The sequence below is a fragment of the Coregonus clupeaformis genome, chromosome 6 (genome assembly GCF_020615455.1).
Source record: "Coregonus clupeaformis isolate EN_2021a chromosome 6, ASM2061545v1, whole genome shotgun sequence".
NCBI classification, from domain to species: Eukaryota; Metazoa; Chordata; class Actinopteri; order Salmoniformes; family Salmonidae; genus Coregonus; species Coregonus clupeaformis.
The window spans coordinates 40,512,613-40,517,312 of NC_059197.1; the positions used below are offsets into that span (position 1 = coordinate 40,512,613).

The 4,700-nt window shown below is 38.8% G+C and overlaps 1 protein-coding gene across 1 annotated transcript; it reads left to right on the plus strand.

Moving 5' to 3' along the window:
• Positions 1-1,120: 1,120 nt before the first annotated feature.
• On the plus strand, positions 1,121-4,392 carry LOC121567942 (mitochondrial uncoupling protein 2). The gene is made up of 8 exons (XM_041878341.2): positions 1,121-1,345; positions 1,558-1,673; positions 1,797-2,018; positions 2,303-2,510; positions 2,682-2,885; positions 3,003-3,104; positions 3,212-3,392; positions 3,538-4,392. Exons 3-8 carry the CDS (start codon positions 1,893-1,895, stop codon positions 3,650-3,652), a joined length of 936 nt encoding a protein of 311 aa, XP_041734275.1. The 5' UTR covers positions 1,121-1,345; positions 1,558-1,673; positions 1,797-1,892; the 3' UTR covers positions 3,653-4,392.
• The last annotated feature ends 308 nt before the right edge of the window (positions 4,393-4,700 follow it).

Here is a 4,700-nt window from a genome sequence, read left to right on the forward strand (position 1 = left end):
AATAGCAAATATATTTGCATCTCATTTTAAGGACAAACATTAGCACTTTCTCTAATGCTATTTGATATTGTGTGTCATGCTATATATACGGTTGGGTGTATGTTTTCTAAAGGTATGTGAATGACCACACATCTTGATTACAAAAGTGGCTGCTCATGTAAAGAATATGTACATTTAATTTAAATACAGTTTTTCTATTGTTTTTATAAATTAAATGGTTTGCCAGTGTAACTGATGTTTTGTTTATATTTTATTATTACTGTGTGCACCCATGATCACTGATGTGGGAGACTCCCATAGCCTCTTAAGGATTATTGTCACAGGGGAAAACACTTTGTCAAGTACAGAATATCAAATATTGACACACCTGTCCAGTTGTTTTTCCAACAAAGTGATGAACAGTTTGTTCTTAAAGTGATGTTTGGATTTCAGCATGTGTCAGGGTTAGGGGGCTAGTGTTCTATGCTCTGCGTCACCAGACAGTCACACACTATTCAAGAGCCACTTCTGTTCCTGATACCAGAGACTGTAGGAACTTCTGACTGTGTAAACATGTACTAGCTCAGGCACCCAGCCTCTCAGGGACATGTATGGATTGGCTGAGTGGATGGGTGGCCACACCACTATTATGGAGTGTTACATCATTATTATAAAGTCTAATTTGGGTCTATGCTATTTCAACTAGTCTTATTGCCTTGGCTCCCTGCTGCAAATTACATTAATTGGATGTAAGACCTTTACTTCTACTGTATCTTGCTTATTGGTTGGTCAGTGTTACTGAAGATACCAATTACATAATAAATGATGTATCCTGCATTTTTTTGACAGATATAATTAAATGCATATGTTTTTTTAAGGTTCAACAGAACATTGACTGTTGTGATCTGTGAAACTGACGGACATAATTTTGCATAGTTTATTATACTCCCAAAGGGGAGAAATAGTTCATATGAACCTTTTTGTTATCATTATTCAAAAACATTTTTGGAGTAATGTTTTTTTACCAAAAAAAGAAAAACTAAATGCAGTTGAAAGTGTGCGATCTTGACTCATCACTTGGTTTGAATCGATAACAAAATTGGATCACTGTCTTCGGATACTTGACAAATCATTGAGCCAGCCATGTGCCAACATATCTCATGTACTACTCGGGCTTACGCATACTTTTCAGGTCAACTTATGTCATGGAACTATGTGTGACAAGGGACGGGCAGGCTATAATAACCCACACCGACCCCTGGGCGTGAGAATCAAATCCTAACTCTCAAAAAGCAGTGCTCCTCAATAGAACAGAACCTCTCAATTCAAATTTGGGATTACAGTACTTTTTTTTTATTCCAATCAGGTAAGCCTAATGTTATACCATTATTTTTTGTTTCATTGCTAGTTTGTTCAATATCCATTTTGCCTGTCTGCTTAACATTTATCTACCGTTTTAATTTAGAATTTGAGATTGTAATACACATTTTAAAAGCTTATTTAAATTTTTACACATGCTTTAGGGCATGCCAAAGTTTTTTTTTCTTCATATTTTTTTCTTATTCATATGTTTCACAGGCAGTGGTATGCTTTTTTGGAGCAATTGTATGGAACAACAAAAGACAAGAGGATCTTACATTCATAAAGACAACTTTACAATACCTGAAACTTGAATATCCCTTGCATCTGTCCAAGTAAGTGTGATTTGGGCTGCTTACAATAATCATTCAATGAATACTGACCAAAAAGCCATCTTTATTTGTTGCTTGATTCATTCTGATTGACAGATTACTTACAATTTGCTTTATTCTCCTTAGGAACGGACAGAACCTATTAAACTACAGTTTATCTACTGTACTTGTAAGACCTTCAGTACTCTCTTTCTTTGGGAGATTATCTGCACCATCTCAGTCATGGTTGGAGTGAAGCCCACAGACTTGGCCCCTACAGCAGCTGTTAAGTTCTTTGGAGCTGGAACTGCAGCCTGTATTGCTGACTTGATCACCTTCCCCTTGGACACAGCTAAAGTTAGGTTGCAGGTGAGAGGGTGCATATGCTTTACATACAGTACAGTGATTTTATAACCATGATTATGCAAAAAAAAGTAAGGAAAGGTTTCTGTTCAATTATCTACACTAGTATACTATTTAGAATGACGCAATGTATTGGACATGTACTCTTAAGTGGTATGCTAGTATGGTCATTGCAATGTAGCCATGCTTTACATAATGATTATGTAAAGGTATTCTGTCTTGATTGAATTGTGTCACTAGGATTACTTTCAATACAAAGATGAATGAACACTTGTGTTTGTCTTTCTTAGATCCAGGGCGAGTCCAAGTCCTCTGAAGGGAAGATGGTGGTGAAGTACAGAGGTGTGTTTGGCACCATTAACACCATGGTGAAAACAGAGGGGCCCAGGAGCCTCTACAACGGCCTGGTGGCGGGTCTCCAGAGACAGATGAGCTTCGCCTCGGTCCGCATCGGCCTCTATGACTCCATGAAGCAGTTTTACACCCGGGGAACAGACAGTACGTAACCTCCTAACAGACATTTTCAGTATAAAATACCAGTTTATTTATCTCTCAATCACATTTTTATCTGAGTTAGTGGAAGTAGAAGATCATGAATGTGGCTGAAAGAATGTGTCTTGGTGTTTTATGACTGCATCTCTCATCCTCGCTACTCCTCTACTCTCATAGATGCAGGCATTGGGAGTCGGCTGATGGCAGGCTGTACAACCGGGGCCATGGCAGTAGCCTTTGCTCAGCCAACAGATGTGGTGAAAGTGCGGTTCCAGGCTCAAATCAGGGGAGCAGAAGGGGAGGGGGTGAAGAGATATAACGGCACCATGGATGCCTACAGGACCATCGCCAGGACTGAGGGCATCAGAGGGCTCTGGAAGGGTAGGCCTAATGCAGTCTGAATTTCAGTCCAAATAGGAATATTACATTTGCTTTACATGCATAAAAAGATGATTCTGAATTTATAATTAACAGTTTCATTTAAAATGTCTCTTCCAGGTTGCGGCCCAAACATAACTCGTAACGCCATAGTGAATTGTTCGGAGCTGGTGACTTATGACATCATCAAGGAACTTATCCTGAAGTATAACATCATGACTGGTAAGCAGGCATGTGATTTGTTTTACACCTACACGGGGTACATTTGAATAGTTACAAGTACTTGAAAGTGTATATTAAGTAATTTTTGTATTTATTTTTTATTACAGATAACCTGCCCTGCCATTTCACGGCAGCCTTCAGTGCTGGTTTCATCACCACTATTGTGGCGTCTCCTGTAGATGTAGTGAAGACCCGGTTCATGAACAGTTCAGCTGGAAAATACAACAGCGCTATTAACTGTGCTATTACGATGATGAGAAACGAGGGACCCAAAGCCTTCTATAAAGGGTGTGTAGTAATCAAAAGCCACATTTCTAAATACAAATTGCTTTCAAATCATCTTTGGCTGAATCAAGATCATTCCTAGATATGAACAGTGAATTAAGGAAATCGTTCTGCTTAGTTAAATAATCTGATTCTCCTTCCCCTCCAGGTTCATGCCTTCTTTCCTTCGCCTTGGCTCCTGGAACATCGTAATGTTTGTCACATATGAGCAAATCAAGATACATGTGATGAGAGCTCAGCAGTCCTGGGAGTCTCCTATCTAACCTGTATCATCGTGACTGACTGCTGTGTGGATTTCTCTTACTGACTATGATGTTCAAAGCCATGACCGCGTGTATAGGCAGAGCACATCTTCATCTAAAGGAGGAACCACACAAGTATTAGCCTGGTCCCAGATCTGTTTGTGCTCTTGCCAACTCCATTGATGTCCTTGTCAAGCCTTGACAATGAGTGACAAGGAGTTGGCATGATAGCACAAACAGACTGGCACTCAGGCTACGAGTCTGACTTCTGTACAGGAAAGTACGCCCCCTGCAGGGATGTGTGACCATACGCGTCTCCATGACGCCTGGTACCAGACAGAGACCATTGGCCACACACAGAGACTATTGATACAACTTTGTGACTCAATAATGGAATGAATGGCCTGACTAGTGATAGAGTGGTTTATCTAGCTAGTTTAGGTTAGGGATGATGTATTATGCTTCCTCGCTGGTCGATAAGGTGCATAATGTGACCATCAAATGTTATTTAAGTTGTGTTATTTATAATGCCTATTTGTAAGGTATGAGAACTTAAATATCCATTCAAATTGATGTTTTGTTTAATGCCTAATCCTGGTGGTTTTGTATTCATAACAAATAATCCAACATTCTAGTAAGCAATGCCATAACCATTAACTTTTAGATAAGGAGGTGGTACTGTGCATGTTACTACTGTATGTGAAGTTGTTTGATATTACTTTATTACTGTTGGTATGCAGTAAATGCAATTTTGGACCAAGCCTTGAAGAGTCCAAAATAATTATGTCCTAAATATATTATTTATTATGTCCTGTTATGCTATTTTAGGAGTAAAATATTATTTATTATTAGTAAAATTACTGAATTTCAGAATGATTGTCTGTGGTAGCCTTTTTCTGCTTAGTGTTCAGATGTGAGTCCCAAATGACACCGTATTCCCTATTCAAATCACATTTATTTGTCACATACTTAGTAAACAACAGGCGTAGACTAACAGTGAAATGCTTACTTACGGGTCCTTTTCCAACAATGCAGAGTTAAAGATAAAAATTGAAATAGTGACACAAGG